The sequence below is a fragment of the Numida meleagris genome, chromosome 20 (genome assembly GCF_002078875.1).
Source record: "Numida meleagris isolate 19003 breed g44 Domestic line chromosome 20, NumMel1.0, whole genome shotgun sequence".
NCBI classification, from domain to species: domain Eukaryota; kingdom Metazoa; phylum Chordata; class Aves; order Galliformes; family Numididae; genus Numida; species Numida meleagris.
Genome location: NC_034428.1, coordinates 5,553,843 through 5,573,618, shown reverse-complemented (window position 1 = coordinate 5,573,618; position 19,776 = coordinate 5,553,843). Strand labels below are relative to the sequence as shown.

Genomic DNA, 19,776 nt, shown 5'->3' with positions numbered 1-19,776 from the left:
CACATATAATTCCATATTTCTGAGATTCTGAACTTCAGAAGAGATGTGAGGAACAGGTGCCATTGTTTGTCTTCGTTAGTTAATTTTTTAGGTTAGCTGAATCTTTAAAAAAAAAAAAAGGAAAAAAGTTAAGTATGAAAACCATACTGCAGGTTTTTTTGGCTGAAGTGTTTAAGTTCAGTTGTTTTTGCAGCATGTTATCAGTACATTAAGAGGCTTAAGATTTTTTCCGTGGGAATAGAACACTTTGAAGAGATTTGAAGGTTATCCTGTAAGCATGTGCAGGGTGATGATACCTTTCCCACTGTGTCTGTGATATTCTTAATCATTTATGAGGTTACTAAAAGATCAGATGGAACATTTATTACTTTTTGTCAAAACCCCTCTTGTCTGAGAGAAGAATTTCAGTAGTAAAAGCTTTGCAGCAAAGCCTTTTTTTTGTCTTTTTTGAGCAGGTTATCAGTTATTGCCCATCATCGAGGGCTGTAGTTAAACACAGTCCATTCAGGGAGAAGTGTGGGCAGCACCTGGAAATAATCAGCATTTGTCCTCATTACTGGGAAGAGTTGTTTTCACTTGATCTTGTGAGGTTTCCAAGCATTATGTTGCACAGCTGTAATCATTAGAATCAAATGTGTGACCACAGCAGGGCAAAAAGCTGTGAAATGTCTTTTTCTTTTTCCCAGCGATGGTTAATTAAACTCTTTAAAGGAGTTTGCATTTGTCCAAAGTAACAAAATTTAGTTCAAGAAGGAAACTTAAACAGATGTTCTTAAAAAGCATGTTGGTGTTTGACACTTTCAGACAGTTTTGAGTGGAGAGGTCTATACTTCTATGTCTTTCCTCGTTGATATGGTTAATGTGAGCCTGGAACTGATGGATCCAAAAGGAAAAGATGAGTGCAGCTCTTTAGCCAGGTATGAGTTTTCTTTTCTTTCTGGATACATTATCTGAAACACTACGCTCATCACTGTAGGACAGGAATTAACGTAGTCATGACATTACAATTCAGTAGTGTAATAAAACAGTATTTCTTAATTAATGCCTAAATTGACAGTTTGAATCTCTGTGGCATGAGATATGAGTATCGTTGTTTTAAAAAATAAATGAAAAAGACTAGCAGTATAACATGCATACTTTTGAGCTAAGTGACGCGGAGAAATAAATGAGCTGCAAGATTCTTAGGAGTCTTCTTTTCGTTCTCCTAGATTTGATTTCAAGAAATCGAAATTGCTTTTTGAAAGCTCTTCAAATAGAACAAAGTCTGTAAATTTGGTTTCCCATTCCATGATGGCGTTTGACACGCGTTACGCTGGACAGAAATCCACGGCAGGCATGCCCAATGTGTTCAATTGCATCTTCCAGTCATCAAAGAATACTAGCAGTCCAGGAGCAATCCAGATTGAGTTGCATTACAGGTTGGTAGTATTATGATTTAATTACTTCTGTTGTTGTGGGGTTTTTGTCATGTTTGGACCAGGTTGTGGCCTGTTTGAATCAGCTCTGCTTACAGTGTGTTTGCTTGGTAAGTCTGCACTGACGTTGTGTACTTGTATGCATTAATACGTATTGTGCAAAAGCTGTTTTCCAGTAGGTGTCACACTTCTCCATCTGAGAGAATCAAGTAAATACAGAAATTGCACTTTATTCAAAAAGCAGTCCCTACGTTCTCTACTGTGCTCTATGCCACATTGTTTTTTTTCCTCATCTCAACTTCCTGGGATGCTTAGAAGCATCAGAGAGTGGGTAACTGTTCTATTTCTCATTTTGAAAATGGGAATATAAACAACAGCGTCAATGTTTAACTTTGTTGGCATGATATTCCATTGAGAGATGATAACTAACAGAAAGGAGGACGAGGTGAGACGACAAGAGGTGTTGTGTTCACGTTGGCTCAGACTGACTGGCCCAACTCAGCTTTGATACCTCCTGAAGCAGTTGCTGCAGCAACATAGAAAAAATCTGGGAGCTACTTTACTCTGATGGAAAGCTTTGAAGATATTTGTTCTGAAGTTTAAGGATGTTGAGAGGAATTAGTCTTACAGATTTGGTGGATGTGTGATTGCTTTAAGTGCTTAAAAGATCTTTGCATTGAGAAAAGCTTCAAGGTTTCGATTTGAAGAAAACTGAAATGCCACAGGATTTATTAAAACAAGCAAATGAACAGCAACAGCAGAAGATGTTCTGGGTTTTCCTATGGTCCTTGATCCAGTATCTGCCCAGTTGGGAGGCTTGTTTGCTTAGTGTTGCCTGATCTGTTTTATGAGTGATGGCTTCATGGAATTTTCTTCCCAAGTGTTGTGCTTTCAAATTTTAGCCAAGTAAGCATGTGTTACATTTTTATTGGTGAGAGCATCCTTGGCACTGGATGGAAGCTTTTGCAGAGCTCCACGATAGTGTTCTACTGCTTCGTGTCTTTTGGAGATATCCTGGAGAGCCAGGGGGGGTTAAAGGATTTTGCTGTTGGAAGCAACACAGGCAGCCTGCTTCTCGCAAAGGAATTACACTTCTTCAGAGACTTTATAGTCTAGAATGTGTTGGACAGAAAATTGTTTCATGGTGTTTAAGCACTTAGATTATTTTCCAGTTAGCATGACCAAATGTGGTCGGTATTCCAGATCATGAAGTCAGACAGTTTTAGCCTTCCTGACCAGCTATTCAGAATGTGATGCTGGAAGTATCGGCAGGCTAGCGTTACTTCTGGATTGCAGAGAAGCTTCCTCTGCTACAAAATGCTGTCAGGGGTGAGAGAAAACACATTGTGTGTCTGATCTTTCACAGGGGCATGGAGCCAGGGCTGAGTTTCACGCGCAGTGTGTTAGCTTTGATACTGAACAGATGTAGGGCAGTAATAATAAAAGGTCTGCTTAAAAAAACACTGAGATTATTGATATTAATTTGCACTATGTGAAAGCATAAAAGGAGCTCTTGTAATTTGTTCCATCATTTTTCAATTCACCTTCTTTGTCACTACAGCTTAGAAGCTGTCTCTTTCTTGCAATTAAGATATGCTGGGTTTCTGCATGTACAGCAACTTGATGAATTTCAATCTGCTTAAAAACGTATTTTTAAAGACTAGACACTCTCTGAATGGTGTGTACCCATATAAAGTTCCATATAGTTCTTGAATACATGCAGAATGTGAAATTCATAACTGTGCTTCTCTGTTTCAAATAGGTCTACGAAGGACTCCTCCAGTTTCACAGTTGTACTGAACAATCTTCGTGTGTTTTTAATATTTGACTGGTTGTTGCTTGTTCATGACTTTTTATATACTCCTGGAGATAGCAAAAAGAGGGAAAGTGCCCCTTCCTCCCGGCAGCGCGCTTGCAGCAGTGAAACAAGTGTAGTTCCAAAAGCGGTGAAGAGTGGAGTAGTTACAAAACGTTCATCACTACATGTGTCTACAGAAAAACAGCTGGAAGTCAAAATCAATGTGACAGGTAAATGGGTTCTTCATTACAGTGCTTCACAAGAGCTTAATGGTATTTAAGATTTTCTTCTTATTATCTATCTTTCTCTTTTGTTAAGGCACTGAATTTGTGGTTGTTGAAGACATGTCTTGTTTTGATACTAATGCAATTATTTTGAAGGGGACCACTGTTCTCACTTACAAACCCAAGCTGTTGGATCGTCCTTTCTCTGGTAGTTTGTTTGGCATTGAGGTAAGGAGAAATAAACTTGATTTTGTAAAGTCTCTAAAATTAGATGAATCTGTGAAGATACTTGCTGTACATATACAACAGGAGTAGTCTGTAGGTAATATCTAAAGCGTGTTAGTTCCCCCATCAAGTGCTCTTATTCTACAGTAGGTTTAAGAGTGAACTGATATTGTTTGTGCTTGAAATGCTAGAATATAGACCCAAAATATTGCTAACTAAGAATTCAGTGAACTGGCAAATTAGTTGAAAGCTGGGGTGTGACTAGGTAGGCAGAAGTCAGCATGTCCAGTAAAGGCTTGTAGGTTGTGATCATCACTGATTTGAGGAGAACAAGCAGTACCACACTGCTGGAATATACGTGAGTGGGAATTTGGGGTATGTGAAGTGATCCTTGAATCCTGTTCAGCAAAGTCAGACCACAGCTGGAGAGCTGTGGCTGGTTTTGGGAGAACTGATCTGAAGAAGCTCTTAGCAATTTATAGGAGTGCAATGAGAACACTGAGAGCTGTGGAGTATAAAATATATCTGGCATAATATATCAGGAAAGCTTAAAAGAATTTACTCCGTCTAGAAAAAAAAAAAGGCTTGGCAGAGGTGTGATAAATCTTACATGGTTTTTGTAGACCATAAGCTTTCCATATCTGTGATGGGAGAAGTAGAGGATTTAAGCCCAGAAGTAAAGGAAATATTTGGTTGGATATCAGAATCTTTTTTTCTTGAGTTTACAGCATTACAGATCACGGGAATACATTGTCTGGAAAGCTTTTGGAGTCTGCTCTTAGAGTTCACAAAGGAATTGCTGTTGTCCATAGGGAACAGTTTGGCTATGGTTCATATGCATTTGTGGATGATTTCAAGGCCCAAGCATGTTAGGTTGCGTTTTCACATCCTAATTTCCTTATTTTTCTCACACGATTTTTAACTTTTATAGGTATTTTCATGCCGGTTAGGAAACGAACAAGAGACTGCGCTGTCAATTATTGATCCAGTACAAATTCAGGTGGAACTCGTTGGGAACGCTTCCTACCCGAGTGGTTCAGGACTGCTGGATGCTTTCAACAGCGAAGATTTCCCTCCTATTCTAGAGGTAACATCAGAGGGCTGAATGAGGCTGTGTGCAGTACTGAGCATGATAACGTGACCTTGTACAGATTTTTCATGCAAAAGAATCCAGTGAGTACTTTCAATAGGATAAGAAGAGCAGTTCTTACTGGAGTGGAAAGGGCAAAGACACAGCCATGCAAAAAATGCCATTAGTTGCAAGGAACAAATGATTTCTGGGTTCTCTTAGAGGAAAATAACAGCAAGGAAAAAAACGGTGAGCATATAATGCAGGCATATTAGACAGCTACTAATAACTGAAAGAAATAATTGTTTATTTACTGTATCATTAGTGTTTATTACTGTGAGGGGAAATGTATTAAGGGGTTTCTTTTTCCCATTATACCAAAGCAACAGAAATGTAGTAATTTTATTATCGGAGCTTTAAAGCATGTTCATTGTATATTAGTATTAAATTTCGTCTCATCTTTTGGGAAATTATTTATTAGCCTAAGTATGCAAGAAAAATGCATAGAAAAAGGTAACTGAATCTTACTTCTTTTTTTTTTTCATTAGATTCAATTGCAAGCATTGGATATTCGACTGTCCTACAACGATGTCCAACTGTTCTTGGCAATTGCTAAGTCAATTCCTCAGCAGACGAGTGTGGCTCTGCCTGACTCAAGCACGTCAGTTGCTGAGAGTGCTGCTAACCCTAGTTCTTCACTGGGGGCTGACACTCCTTGCTTGACAAATGAAAACAGAGAGATACCCAAACGTGTGTTGGATCCTGTTCTTGGTAGGTTTTTAACTGTTGTAACCACTGCAACATATTGTTCTGTTTTAGTGATGTGGTGTTCTGGCGCACATTTTTTTTGTCTCCCTTTTCTTTTTAAAAGCAGCACTGAACTTTACTCTTTTTCTCCAGCTTCAATGAAGTAAAACCCTTTTTTCATTCAGATGTATTTTATTTTAGAAGTAAGAACAAGTAGATAGCTGTCAAGGATTTATAATCGGCTGAATTTTGAATTGCAGAGGTACAGCTGGCTCGCCTTCAGGACTTGGGATTCAGTATGGAAGACTGCCGCAAAGGTCTTCTGTGTTGCCAAGGTAAGCTCAAATACTTGGAGTTGGCCTTTGGGATTCTTCCTGCTTCCAAACTTTCAGATTGTAAGGTAGCTGATGGGCAGGCAGTATTTCCTTCTCTGCTTCACTTTGGCTTGCAGTTACCCACATTGGCTCTGTGCTGACATCTTCTTTAGCATTCTCATTTTTCTGTCCTACTAAATACTTGCCAAAGGTTCTTCTTTGCTCTTGAGATGTCACGTATGGGGCATGTGGGTAGATTTTTCTGTTGTTGTTTTTCTCCTACGATATACCTATCTCTTAGCATTATCCATCTCTTTAGATCAAGTATTTTCATCTCTCCCTTTCGAATGATATATTTTATTTATTTCTACATACAGTACGTGGAAAGAAAATGAAAATTCATTTTCTTTGGCACTGTCTTGTTTCCCACCTTGTTTATAGGTTTGAATAGCATTAATACAGATTTATGCTATGTTAACTCAGTTGGCAAACACCAAACACAATCCTTATTCTTAGAAAACACCATTGTATTTATAGTCTTACCATATATGTGTGTTTGAATAGAACATGTTCAGCGTACTGTTTGTGTTTTGCTATGCATTTTAAGGGAGAGGTAGTTAATTTGTTTATCCATGTGGTTTTCACATCATCATCTACTTTCTGAACGAAACATCCTTGTTTTGAATGTTTGGTTTTATTTAAGGTGACTTGAAAAAAGCTGCAAGCTGGCTGTTTAAGAATGCTGAACCTTTGAAATCACTTTCCCTGACTTCCTCTGGTCGAGATAGCCAGGGGATTGTGCCTTTGCAGTTCATCTCCGGGGTGGAAATCAAAGCAGAAAGTGTATGCATTTGCTTTATTGATGACTGCATGGATTGTGACGTTCCCCTTGCTGAGCTAACGTTTTCACGTGAGTACCTGTTTTGTGAAGTGAGTTGCATAAAATTCCTGTCAGTTACTGTATATGTATGTATATGTACACATATGTCATATATGTATATGACAAAGCTTCCCATTCATTCCTTACTAACACTGCAGTAGAAACTTGATGACGCTTGTTTTGCATAACGTTCTCTTTTTTGGCAGGTTTGAATTTTCTCCAACATTTGAGGGCCAACCCTGAAGGCTGTGCTCATTTTACCCTCTCTGGAGATTATTATAACCGTGAGCTTTCAGGTAAAATACTAGGGGTTTTGCTGTGCATGTAAGTTTAGGAAAACAATCTTGTGTACTCCAGGAGCCTGAAATTCACCCAACATGAGATGAATACAAGGGAATGTTGTGTGGACGTGATCCTGGACAAGATAGCCTACCTTGATATCTAATGGAAGAGTAGGGAAAGTGGAGAGATTGCTGATAGAGAAGTTACACCTAAGTTTTTGCTTGTGATTACACTAAAAGTTTATCCAGGAATGTGATGGTTTCCAATTCACTTTTTTAGTTGAGGATGTTAAAGGACTTGAGGGTACCAGTGAGGCTGAAGGCAATAGATTCACGTAATAAGGCCATTGCCATTTATATTAAATTCAAATTATGTCTCCAGAGGGGTCTGCTGCTGACAAAAGAAGTAAGCTATTAATCTGTTTTTTTTCTGAGTTAAAAAATGAAATTTTCTGTTACAAAATTGATGGTAATAACTTCCAGAACTCTATTGATGTCAAGGTAGTTTTTTGCATTAGAAAATACGTAGGGTTTTTTAGTAGCTTTGTATTATCTTTTAGGCCTTAGCTTACTTGCAGTTGTGTGAAATGAATTTTGAAATGTGTTTTGGAGTTAGCTTCATAATGGAGCAGTGCAGAAGAAACAGTAATTTCCTTGTAATACCTCCCCCAGAATTACAATATTTCTGCCAGTCTCTACATACACCACCCACTGGTTCAAGTGGAGGATCTGGAGCAGCTTCCTATTATTGACCAACTTAAACCTCTAGGTTTACAAGTTCATCTTGCCTGCAGGGACCTCATTATTGAAGTTGCATTGTTAAACGCTTAGGTATGTAAACAGCATTCCAGGGTGTCCTTCAAACATGTAATACGTGTGATGTGTTGGGTTTGTTCTCAGGCTGGGAGCCATTTATTGAGCCGTGGCCATGCTCAGTTTCTTGTCAGCAGCATGCTTCAAGCCGCCTCCACCCTTCCCGATTGAAGCTGGAAGTAAAGGCCAAACACCGTTTGGATATAAACATTACCTCTGTCTTCTTAGGTATGTAGGGATATTCCCTCAGAGCATCGCTGTATAGTCTTAATTTTCACCTTACTAAAATGATAGGTGGTTCTGGTTGAACCTTGCTGGTGTCCTGGGGATGGAGAGAGGGAGACTTGGCCCGAGTCCCCAGATACTTGAGATAATATTGTACACAGGTGTGCATTTGGGCAGCCTGTATTTTATCAGATACTGTGAAAGTGTAAAGACACGAGCTGCATACTTTAGAAGTTAGTAGGAATTCTTTCTTAGGTCATATGAGTTCTATCAAATTCATATGTTACTTGAAATTTATTTGTAATCAGAAACAGGCTTTCATCTCAAGCTTTCCGTACTTTACGGTACTTCAGAATACTTTGGTAAGCTCATCAGTTTTCAGTGCGCTGACAGACGTAGCGGGGAGCTGCTTATTTCTGCAGTCTCTGAAAATGAGTTTTCAATTCCCACCTCAGGAAATTAAACTGTTTTGGTCATCATTAACTCAGGCTTTATGGACATTTGTGTGTTGTGAGGTACGTACATTGCCAGATATGTTATATGGTTTATTCTGCGTGCAAATCTGTATAGTTTAATGGTCATAACCGTTAAAGCCATAACCAACCAAAGCTGAGCCTTCCAATGAAACAGAAGAGCCTTCCTTGTTCCTTGAATATTCATTTGTTTCTCCAACAAGGGTTGTGAGGTTGTTGGAAAGAGGGAGGCAAGGTGGCAGGAAAACACAGTCATCAGCAATTCCTTAGAATTCCTGTGATGCTTTTTACTACTAGTGACAACAGCGGGCTAGTTTGATTAATACTGTTCCAGAGCACTTAATTAGTGTCTGCATATTTATAGAGGAATAGACGTATCCCTCGTAAAAAGAAAAGAAAAATGAAAACTGCTTCTGACTCAAAAACGTCTTCAGATAAATTGCCATTTCAGAGGGACCTCCTATGTTGCCACTGGAGTATCTTGAAAAATGGGAATTCTTCTGCAAGTTGAAAAACAAAAAAATCCCTTAAGAATAGAAACATTTATTTTTGAAGACAGCGCTGTGATTTCATGAGCTGTTATGTCTTTAAATTATGTAAGTGGGTCATAGAAATAGCAGTGAAATACAAGCTTTCCCATTAAAGTGGAGCAGGTTTAGGCTTATGAATTTAAACTGCTTTTTAACTGCTCTTCTTTTGGCCACTTCGCAGACGTTTGCTTTCTGTGCTTCTATTCCTCTAGAACAGTACACAAGTACCAAGCAGTCATGGATGGAAGATTACTGTAAACAGGACAAAGAAGTAAATGCAGTCAGTTCTGAGGACTGGATGGGCTCTTCAGTGGATTCACCGTGTTTTGGACAGAGTATGATGTTAATTAATCATTCTTTACTTGAAACAATCCTGACACGCACAGTCATTTGTCTAATGTATCACAAGCATAAGCATTTGGCCTCCATAGCATGCAATGAATTGTTAGAGGTATCTGGTAAAAACGTTACAAATTCTATTTTCTGTTCAGTTGTGTTCCATTCTGTAATAACAAAAATCATCCTCACTGCTTCTCTTTGAGCGAGAACTTGGTGCTGCTAGTTCTGCTCCCTTTCTTAATCACGCTTTCACAGCAGCTCTCTGAATAAGAGCACATGAGCTGTGGCAGCTCTTTCGTATTCTCTTCTCCCAGTATTAATTCTGGAAGAAGTTTTACTAACTCAAATACCAGCCTCACAAAAACAAATGGATGGAGACTCATACAGTGATTGCATGCTGCCGGCTGTCCCTGTCTTCCTGCTGCATGATGGGGTAGAGTCTACCTATATTTCTGTGGTTTTTGCTTACCTGCTAACTTTGTCTTTCCTGTCTGCCAGGCCTTCCTCTTGTCTACCTTAGAACTAGGAGTACAGCCAGTTTGACTAACCTAGAGCATCAGATCTATGCTAGAGGTACTGTATAGCACAGAGAGACTGAAAGCTTTTTTTTTTCTTTTTTGGAAATCTGTACAGTAAATACTGTGGTGTATGTGTGACTTGCCAGTAGGACGATCTCTATATCATAAAAGGAAAAAAAAAAAAGAGTTTTTTATAGCACTTCATCCCATCTATCACTTTACAGTTTTCTCTGAGCCCTTCAGCAAAGAAGGGAGGAGTAGAACTGTTCTTTTGTGGGAAGGCTCTCTTTTTGAGAAAGGCTGTATGAATTGTTGGCTACACAGTGTCCATTTTCTGAGGTATTTTTCAGGAAGATATTTTATTTTTGTGGGAAAGAAGCATTTGTTGCTTGGCTTTTAGTGGGCACGACAACAAAAAGAAACAGCTAAATGAATTATGAAAAACTCCTTTTTATGATAAATTCTTCATTTTCCGGCTCTGGTCTCAAGATGCAACTTTAATATTAAATGTTTTCTTTTGAAAATCAGGCCAGAATCCCAAAAATTCTTTTTCAAATGTCTCAAAAAAAAAAAAAGAGTAGCCAGCCAATTAAATAACAGAGTAAAGTTCATCTGGCTCCTGGTCTGTGACTTTGTAGAACCTGAGCTAGGGAGAAAATGATATGAAGTCAAGCTCTACGCCAAAAAAGTACATATTTTAAGTTGCATTCAGCAAAAAAAACAGTGTTTTTATTGTAAAGAATTCAATTTTTGTACCGTTGAATTGAAAAGGATCTCCTCTGTGAGATTTAGAGTGATCAGATTCGTGTCTCCATCAGCAACGTGAGGAACAGAGTCCTTTGTTGTCCTTCGTTTGGGAGAAAGTCGTGCACGATCGTCAGTAACTCCTTTGCAAACACCTCCCCACCTGCTCCCCCCTCTCCTGCCTTTGTACACTTGTGCTTCAGTTATTCTTGGTCAGATGCATGGCTGCAGTGGGACGGGTGGCTCTCCCAGCATGACATACTGGAACTTAATGTCAGTCATCCTTCGGAGAGATATTCTGCGAGACGCTGAATTCCTGTCTCTGAGCGGCTGATTTAACGTGTCTGCCTTCTGTCAGCTCTCATACAGAAAGATGTATGCGTTTAGGGAGCAGCCATTTATCTTCCCTCCTAAGTAGTTGCTGGGATTTGGCAGGGTCTTTTTTTTTCTGTCCAAACACAGTAAGTATTTTCACAGACGTGATGTACAGCAGTACAGAAGAAGAGAGTAACACTTGGCTGCTTGTTAGTAATGCATCCTTGAGAGACGCCAAACATTGTAGGTGAAGTTTCCTGTTCAGAGGGTTTTGCAGAGCTAGCACTTCAGCAAGACCAGATTACCTCTGGTTGCTGCCAGGTTAGTGTACAGGGATTATATGCATTTCCCATCTTGCCTTTTTTCTTCTTTTCCTTCCTTTTTATTTTCTTTTTCTCAAGTTGATTAAACTCAGTTCCTGTGGTGTTTAAATTATATTACTAAGGCCAGCAGATGATGCAGGGAAAGACTTTGTACCATTTCTGTAGCAGTTAACAAATAAAACTTCAAATGTTTCTAGTAATCTGCCAGGCTGTTTCTTAGATCTGCTTTTCTAGAGGTGGTACAGAGTGTGGTTCTCCAGCCATTGTCTGCATCCTCTATCAGCATCTGGTGAATCTGGGTGATCTTAAAGGTCCCTTCCAACCCAAACCATTCTATGATTCTGTGGATATTTCTTTTATAAACATTTAGACAAGTCTTTATTCTGTCTTACAGCTGAAATGAAGACCCCAAAACGTAGACAGCCATTTGTCCCATTTGCTCTGAGAAACCATACTGGATGCACTCTGTGGTTTGCTACCCTAACTACAACACCTACCCGGTAAGAAGTGAGATCACTTTCACAATACCTGTCTGGCTTCTCTGGGACGTCAGCCAAACCCAGTTGTCCTCAGTTCTTTTGTTTTCTTGCAGAGATCTTAGACAACTTCCAGTCTTTCTTAGTCAGGAGCCTTTTCTTTTGATGCTGAGATAATAATACCATTTTAAAAAGCAAAAAGCTCCCTCAGCCTTTCTTCATAGCAGAGGTGCTCCAGCCCTCATCTCATGGCTCCACTCCAACAGCTCCACATCTTTCTTGTGTTGGGGGCCCAGAGGGTATGGTTCTGTTTACAGGGCTGGTATGTGCTGGGGGCTCCCAGTAACGATGTGCTTCTCTGTACAGGGCTGCACTGTCTCACAGTGGGAGTCCGGGCGTTGTTCCTGAGGAGAATGGAACGTTGCTGGATGATGCCCATAATGTCAGTGAGTGGAAAGAAGTTAACACAGGGGAAGAAGTCCCATTTGAGTTTGAAGCCAGAGGGAAACTCAGACACAGGTGAAGGGATCAGGCTGCGAGATGTGCTTTGACACACTCATATGTGGAACTCATGGAATCAATAGTTGTGAAGACGCCAGTAGATAGTAAATAAAAAGTGGATTTTTAAAAAATCCCTTTTAACTTTTTTTCTTTTTTAATATTTAAAACTCTGTATAGTGTGAAATTATCAGTGCTCTAATAAGCAGCTTATCATGTGATAGGTGGGAGCTATCCCTAGATGTGAGTTGTGTTTGATTGTTGCAAGGTTTTAGAAAGATTTGTATGTGGTGGGGGGGGGGGGGGGGGGGGCTGCTAAGCATAAGTGTTATCTGAGTTAAGAAGTAGCAAACAAATATTTAGCATGGCTGTATGTTTGATTTTGACGTTGTTGTACTTCTCTGTGATGACTAGGGCAAATAGAACAGTGAGACAAAAATCAGGTCTGGCTTTGTCCATGAAATGGAAAACTTGTTGAGATTTTTTTTATGCTGAATTGGTGAGATTTTTTTCCTCGTTATGCAGAGGGTGTGCTTTACTTGAACTGTTTGGTATTTACCTTGTAAGAGGATGCTAAGTAGTAATTTAACTTGATCTAAACTGTAGGCACACTCATGACCTGAGGATTCACCAGCTGCAAGTGAGAGTGAATGGCTGGGAAGAAGTCAGCCCAGTGTCTGTAGACAAAGTTGGGACCTTTTTCCGATACGCTGCACCAGACAAGAACTCCTCCTCTTCCACTGTGAGTAATGATTTGGGGTGTGAGTCTTAACAGAAATACATACTTGTTGAGAGTAATGATGTCTCCAAGGTTGTGGTGTCACAACAGCTCCAGCGTGAGATTGCCCTCTTTTCAGTCAGTGTGAACTGGGAGAGCTTGAAATTGCAAACTGACAGTGTTATGCACAACAGAAAAACCACAAGGGTAGCCAGCATTTAGCCTGTGCTTGGCACTCAGATCTTCCAGTGACAGAGCTAATGTATTAGTGACAGAATCACAGAGTTGTGGAGATCGAGCTTCAAATCAGCACAACACTTCAGCTGCTCTTTTTATTTCTTACATGGCAGGAACGCTTTCTCTGTGGTTAATTTACTTAAAATAAACAACGTTGGCAATTTCCTGAAAGCCTTAGAGATCGTTGAAATGTGTGGCAGCTTAGACCAAATATACTTGTCATGAAGGAAATGTGCAATTGTAGTAAGCAGCAGGCTGGCAGGCAGTTGTGGCTGACACTTGGTGATAAAAATGGTTGTGGAATGTAGAAACTAGCTGAGTTTTAAGGTTAGCTGCTGGAGAAGATGAAAGCTGAGGTCTTTTTGGTAACAAAATAGGATTAGAATTTACTACTATTACTACTAAAAGGAGCCATTAGTCTCTTGTGTGGATAATTCCTGATGGTTTCATATTCAAGTGTATAAAGCATCATCTCTGTCTGCAACTTGATTTGTGAAGGAAAAGAGCGCAAATGAGCAGGAATTGCTATTCAGGAACATCTGTGGATAGTTAGTTTTTAATGAATGCTCTTGCTTCAGCTTCATTCTTTTTATAAAGCAGTGTTACAATTAGATTTGGCTAATGTAGTTCTGATGCTTTCAAAGTTGTGTTGAATATGAGAAAGGCCAAGTAATGAAAGACTTCAGCTTATTTTTCTGCAGTAATGTTCTGTGTTACAACTGGCAGTAATATCTTAAAGTGAACACTTCTGTCTTTCCTATTTGCTTTTCTTCCAGCTTGGAAGCCCAATAAGTAGAACAAATATAATACATCCACAAGTTTATGTGAGTATACATTTTCATTTTTTGAGAGCTACTTAAGTAAGACGAGTGTAACTCTGCAAGTGGACTGGCTTCTGCTTTCTCGATGGGAAACAAAAGTCAAATTGTGACAAGGTTCCTTAGATACCAGTTTTTACTGTCTGTGTGAACACTGGAGCTAGGCACGTGCCCACATAATAAAACTCTGATTTTGGAAACAGTGAAACAGTGCAGCCTGTCATCTGCTTTCTTGGTAAACTCGGAGCAATTGAACTCAGTCTCATTTTTAAGTACGAATGAAATAAGTGGCAAGTTTTAAGTTGAAGTCTATACTGCAAATTTATAATAAAGGTCATACTCTGTAGTTCCAAAACTTGCTGTGCTGTTTTAAGGAAACAGAGAAGTAAAATATGCTCTGCTCCAGAAGAGCTCTAAGTATGCCTCTTTTGAGACTGCTGAAATATCTGCCTCTTACACTACTTTGTCTTGTCAAAACTTAAAGTCATGTGATCCCCAAATCAGTATGCATAAATAGAAGGATCATAAATCATATTTCTGATGCTGAAAGCAAGACTACCTAAGCACTACAGCTGGAACAAAACCACGCTGATTTGGGAAAATCAAACAGTATTGAAATGTAGTCTTTGCAGAGCTCATTGAGCACATTAGTGCATACATCTGAAGATGAAACTAGGCAAACAGCATCTACTATTCCTGTTCTTGGCCAGCACAGATAGTTTGGGTAATGAGCTCTTGATATTCCACCTGAATAAGGCTTAGGATTAAAAAAAGACTTTACAAAACAATATAATTGCAGTACTGTGATTAGGATCTATATCCTTCTTGCTAGAGTTTCTATCATTTTGAAAAAGATACCCAGTTAATCAAGAAGCATTTCCAAACATTGCTTGGCTGTGTTTTGGAAAGGAGATACTGCATTACAAAGCAGTATTTCGAGACTGTGCGTACCTTAGGTGTTGTACTTGATTGCACTCAGTTCAAAGATTCTCACTCCAGCTGTTACTACTTCAAAATTGACCTGTCCCTCTATTAGATACAGTTACTACCTGAGCTTTTTATTGCTTTTCTGTTATCTTTCAGTTTTCTTCGTTGCCTCCTGTACGTGTGGTGTTTGAAGTAACCATGGAAGGCAGTGCTCGGAAGGTGATCACCGTGCGCTCGGCCTTGATTGTGAAGAACAAGCTGGAAATCCCCATGGAGCTAAGGCTGGATAGTCCTTCTGCTCCTGACAGTAAGTGGTGTGTGTTCCTTCCATGTGCAAAATCTTCAGTTTCCTTCCCTGGAAGATTCATTGCTGCCTGTAACAGCTAACAGCAAAGTCGACCTCCCTGGGTAATGTTAAGAAGATAGTGATCAGCAGCGTAAGCTAGAGAAACCAGTAGGATTTTCCTTATAGTTCAAGCAAACAGGGAAAGCTGAGACTCTGTAAAGCTGGATTTGTATTTCTGTACATGCTCTGTTATATCTTTTAGCAGTAGGAGGTTTAAGGTGTTGTCATGCAGAGGTGCAGTCTACGAATGTAGTGACATGCTGATAACGTACCAAAAATGTAATGGATGAGGTCTTTTTGGAATAAGCATCACTAAAGTATCCAGCAACAAAGAACTTGAGCTCCAGCAATTATCAGATTTACACGCCTAAATTAGTCCCCTACCAGAATACTAGGGCTTAGAACAATGGATTGATGCTTGCAACATACATAAAATAGCTTGTGTTTCGCTTTTAAACATAATTTGTTGCTCTAAAAATTTATTAGGACTTAGTGTTTGAAAACAGTTTTCAGTAGAAAATACATTTAGTAAAGGAGCCCCATTTGTTATTAGTGTTTTCTTTTCTGTTTGGTTGCAGAACCTGTGGTTCTTCCAGCAGTTATGCCAGGAGATGCCTTTGCTGTTCCTCTGCACCTCACCTCTTGGCGTTTACAAGCCAGGCCAAAGGGACTGGGAGTCTTCTTCTGTAAGACTCCAATTCATTGGACTGATGTTCAGAAGACAGCAGAAGTTTGTAGCAGCAAGCGGGAGTGCCACGCCATGGAGTCTGAGAACAGCCGGTTTTTCAGGTGATTTAAGCCCTAATTGTTTTTCTGTTCACTTCTTACCTTCTTCTGGCAAACTAAATACTGTGGAACTAAATCACAGGAAAGAGAATATATAGAGATGGAAACTTCTGCAGTTTAATGGGGTGTTTTGCTTGGTCACTAGTGTAATGAGAGAGCATGGAATGCATAACTATTTCTGGAGGGCTCCTTAAGGCCCATATGACACTACCTGTTGGCAAACACCTCAGCGCTGGCTAGTACTCTGTTAATGCCTATTGTAAAGGGTGGAATGTTAGAAAACAGTGTGGACTTCTTGTGCAAAGGCTTTGTTTATTCCGTTGAGTTCATTGGTGACTTCTGACGCACACCTGTTTGTCTTCACAGGTTTTGTGTGGCAATCAAGAAAGAAAACTACCCCGATTACATGCCCTCCAGCATATTTTCTGACAGCGCTAAGCAGATTTTCAGGCAGCCTGGCCATACAATTTATCTCTTGCCAACAGTGGTGGTCTGTAACTTGCTGCCTTGTGAACTTGAGTTTTACGTTAAAGGGATGCCAATCAGTGGGACGCTGAAACCTGGCAAGGAGGTGGCATTACACACAGCTGATACATCTCAGAACATTGAGCTTGGTAAGATGCTTTATGGAACAGGAAACGCTGGCATTTTCAGCACTGGCTGCACTTGTGATGCTTAGGTACTAGTTATCCTTCAGCAGAGTTCCTTTACAAAACATTTTGCTGCTTGTGACTTAATGAGGTCAGAGATCATTACAGTGAGTGGTTTTATGAGTTATCGGAGGTGAGCTATATGAAATAGAGCAAACAAAAGGAAAGATCAATTGTATAACTTAATGCTTACATGCTTCCTTTTGTTTTTGTGGTTGTGTGTGGTTATTCCCAGGTGTACTGCTAGAAAACTTCCCGATCTGCAAAGAGCTGTTGATTCCTCCTGGGACACAAAACTACATGGTGCGGATGCGATTATACGACGTCAACAAACGCCAGCTGAATTTGACCATACGGATTGTGTGTCGTGCAGAAGGTTCTCTGAAGATCCTCATTTCAGCACCGTACTGGTTGATCAACAAAACAGGTGAGTCTTACAGTATCTTCTTTCATAAATACAGTGATGGAATTTGGAAATGAAGGTTTCGTGCAGTGTTTTGGTTTGCTTTCTAGACAGAGCTTTTAAATTCCCCTTAAGAGGAATTAAAATTGCAGGAAATATTTTTTTTCAAGTGCCAGCAGCTCATGTTGTAAGTGTTGCAACAGATAATTCATAGAGGCTCTATTGTAGGCTTTTAAACATGAATAATTGAGTAGTCTTTACGTAGCTACAAACAAATTGGCATAGGTTAGACTGTTGTTAAAACCGTGGTTTTCAAAGACTGAAGTGCCTTCAGAAAGCATCAGGTCTTCAACAATAAGTTGCAGTTATTCAAGTAATGCCCATTGGCACTATCAGAGCTGCAAGAGCCTTTTTCACTTGTCGACTCCATGCTCACAGCTATGGTAGGTTTACCCTTCAGCAGCTCCAATGGGGAATTTGGATGAAGAATCGGAATCTCTGCAGAGTAACACCTGACATTCCAACAGGAGAACTGTAGGCTGTTCTTTAATGTGAATAGCTTTTGCCGTTCTCATCTTAAATTCATGTGAAAGTGTAATTTGATAACTCATCTTTTTGTGTGTTTTAAAGGATTGCCACTTATCTTCAGACAAGATAATGCCAAAACAGACGCGGCAGGTCAGTTTGAAGAGCATGAACTTGCTAGAAGCCTCAGCCCACTTCTGTTCTGTTACGCTGATAAAGAGCAGCCCAACTTGTAAGTACCACTGAGAGAGGAGCAGAGGGGAGGAACCTTGCTAAATATGACATTAATTGGCGGAGGATGGTGTGCTGGTACATTAGTATAGATATCAGATAACAGGGAAAGGTTTTTCCTGAGATCACCTGTAGAGTGAGTGTAGCAGTCGCTTGGAGGCCCGTGTGCAGCAGAGGTGTGGTGAAAGATTGTGGAAAGCAAAGTTTCCAGTTATTTTAACTGGCACCAAGGAGGAAATGTACTTCTTCCTTGTCACAACCTCTTCCTTTCTTTAAATGAGTAAATCTGTGTTTTGTTCTTACCCTTAGCTGTACGATGCGGGTTGGGAAAGGCATCCATCCTGAAGGCATGCCTGGCTGGTGCCAGGGCTTCTCCTTGGACGGCGGTAGCGGTGTCAGAGCCCTTAAGGTGATCCAGCATGGAAACCGACCAGGCCTCATTTACAACATTGGTACGTGCTGGGTGGGAACATTTGAGAAATGCTGTGGAACTGCTTGAAGGGAAACTCGTGTTGCTAAAGATTCTTGAGGGTCCACAGAAAAGCATTAGGCAAAAAGCAGTGGTCCAACAACTCGTACCTCTGTATTTTGAAATTGGTTAGCTTAAAAATCAGTTCTCAGTGATTTTTATTTTTGCATTTAGTCCTTAAGTATTCATAACTGTATTTACAATGTGTTCTTTCATTTTATGTTCCTTTACACCCCCCCCGTACGCTACTATTAAGTACATTTGAAATCCAACCTCACTGCCATCTCTAATTGTGTTCTGGTGTCCATATGCTTCACGTGTTGAAAAGGGAAATAATTACATTGATTTACCTGCTGATTTGAAAAGAGAGGGTTTTCCAGCTTTGGTGCTTGTTATCTCTACGTTCCACTTGAAATGCAGAGAGTAACAAGTGGCATAAAACTATTGTTAATATTTCACAACATGTGCAAGTGGCGTGACAGAAACTGTACATCTCAGAAACCCACTGAAAATAGTCGTTATGTTAAATGTAGTTTGAAAGTTATCTTGAGAGTTTTTTTTTCTTGTAAATGACAGCATTACTTCTGATTTGTGTCTGTTACCAGGTATTGACGTTAAGAAGGGCAGAGGACGTTACATTGATACCTGCATGGTGACATTTGCCCCCCGTTACCTGCTAGATAATAAGTCCAGCTATAAGCTTGCCTTTGTTCAGAGGGAGTTTGCCAGAGGCCAGGTAAGGGCCTTCCTTTCTGTTCCACCTGGAGTTAGGCACAGCATCTTCTAACTGCAAAGAATACAAACATTACACCTGAAAGTGTTCTAGTCTGATTATGGGGATTTTTGAATGTGTTATTCTAATTACGAGCATTCACCTAATGAAATAATTGCTGTGAGAGGTGTGTGGATTTGAGAGGTGCGTTGTATCTGAGAGGTGTATGGATTAATATTTGGTTTTTCATGCCCTTAGGATATTTATTTCTGATTTCTATTGCTAGGGGACCTCCAACCCTGATGGCTACATCTCCACGCTGCCTGGTTCCAGCGTTGTGTTCCACTGGCCACGCAATGACTACGATCAGCTGTTGTGTGTGAGGCTGATGGATGTCCCAAACTGCATTTGGTCTGGGGGATTTGAAGTCAACAAAAATAACTCGTTCCATATTAATATGAGGTAGTTATTATATGCAAGTGTTCTGTGACGTGCTTCCATTTTTTTTTTTAATAGAAGCAGCTGTTGAGCACTTAGAGCTGCAGTAACGCCCAGCAGAAACCCACCTGCCTTGCACTTGCTCTTTCTTGTTCAGGGACACCTTGGGAAAATGTTACTTCTTAAGAGTAGAAATTACTCTTCAGGGAGCCACGTACCACGTTGCATTCAGTGACACAGATCAGCTGCCACCACCTTTTCGCATAGACAATTTTTCCAAGGTAAAAGAGCAAAAAATCATTCTTCTTA

General features: G+C 39.9%; 1 protein-coding gene across 2 annotated transcripts in view; it reads left to right on the top strand.

Moving 5' to 3' along the window:
• VPS13D (vacuolar protein sorting 13 homolog D) overlaps nt 1-19,776 on the top strand; it is an 87,587-nt gene that overhangs the window by 24,743 nt on the left and 43,068 nt on the right. For both annotated transcript variants that reach the window (XM_021374706.1, XM_021374707.1), the window contains exons 29-52: nt 805-917; nt 1,209-1,418; nt 3,178-3,443; nt 3,532-3,665; nt 4,594-4,749; nt 5,280-5,502; nt 5,739-5,813; nt 6,496-6,702; nt 6,879-6,968; nt 7,854-7,994; nt 9,207-9,329; nt 11,628-11,733; nt 12,076-12,228; nt 12,814-12,949; nt 13,939-13,986; nt 15,064-15,214; nt 15,832-16,042; nt 16,406-16,653; nt 16,925-17,116; nt 17,723-17,849; nt 18,158-18,300; nt 18,923-19,053; nt 19,316-19,491; nt 19,625-19,748. In XM_021374706.1, coding sequence (XP_021230381.1) covers nt 805-917; nt 1,209-1,418; nt 3,178-3,443; nt 3,532-3,665; nt 4,594-4,749; nt 5,280-5,502; nt 5,739-5,813; nt 6,496-6,702; nt 6,879-6,968; nt 7,854-7,994; nt 9,207-9,329; nt 11,628-11,733; nt 12,076-12,228; nt 12,814-12,949; nt 13,939-13,986; nt 15,064-15,214; nt 15,832-16,042; nt 16,406-16,653; nt 16,925-17,116; nt 17,723-17,849; nt 18,158-18,300; nt 18,923-19,053; nt 19,316-19,491; nt 19,625-19,748 — 3,684 coding nt within the window. The remainder of the gene's footprint in view (nt 1-804; nt 918-1,208; nt 1,419-3,177; nt 3,444-3,531; nt 3,666-4,593; nt 4,750-5,279; nt 5,503-5,738; nt 5,814-6,495; nt 6,703-6,878; nt 6,969-7,853; nt 7,995-9,206; nt 9,330-11,627; nt 11,734-12,075; nt 12,229-12,813; nt 12,950-13,938; nt 13,987-15,063; nt 15,215-15,831; nt 16,043-16,405; nt 16,654-16,924; nt 17,117-17,722; nt 17,850-18,157; nt 18,301-18,922; nt 19,054-19,315; nt 19,492-19,624; nt 19,749-19,776) is intronic.